The sequence below is a fragment of the Hemibagrus wyckioides genome, linkage group LG29 (genome assembly GCF_019097595.1).
Source record: "Hemibagrus wyckioides isolate EC202008001 linkage group LG29, SWU_Hwy_1.0, whole genome shotgun sequence".
NCBI lineage: Eukaryota > Metazoa > Chordata > Actinopteri > Siluriformes > Bagridae > Hemibagrus > Hemibagrus wyckioides.
Window position 1 is genome coordinate 18,282,337 of NC_080738.1, and position 387 is coordinate 18,282,723.

At 52.7% G+C, this 387-nt stretch overlaps 1 protein-coding gene across 1 annotated transcript in view; it reads right to left on the reverse strand.

Annotated features, from left to right (window-relative positions):
* tacr3a (tachykinin receptor 3a) overlaps window positions 1–387 on the reverse strand; it is a 20,401-nt gene extending 20,014 nt beyond the window's left edge. Inside the window, exon 1 of the mRNA XM_058384957.1 lies at window positions 1–387. This exon is cut by the window's left edge and continues 204 nt beyond it. Within this exon, the coding sequence (XP_058240940.1) occupies window positions 1–164 (164 nt within the window). The 5' untranslated portion in view covers window positions 165–387.

Genomic DNA, 387 nt, shown 5'->3' on the forward strand with positions numbered 1-387 from the left:
CTGCGGTGAGCCACGATGATCCACATGACCACCAGGTTCCCGAACACGGCCACCGCCAGGATGGAGCTGTACGCCACCGACCACAGAGCCACGCGCCACGGCGGCTGCGCGAACTGATTCGTCCAGTTCCCGGTCACGTTAGAAGCGTTCTGCGAGGGAACCATTTCCAGGAAGGAAAAAGAAGCTATAAAATAATAATAATAGGAAGTTTTAAAACGTGATATTTATGCGCAGAAAAAAGCGCACCGATGTGGTGTGTTTGGAGAACCCGGATACGCGGGGACGCGCACCGGCTACGCGCGTCGAGCGCAAAAAAAAAAAAAAAAATCCAAAATTGGTGAGACGTGAGGAACCTGGAGAAGTGGAGAAGTGCAGGAGGAGGTGTGA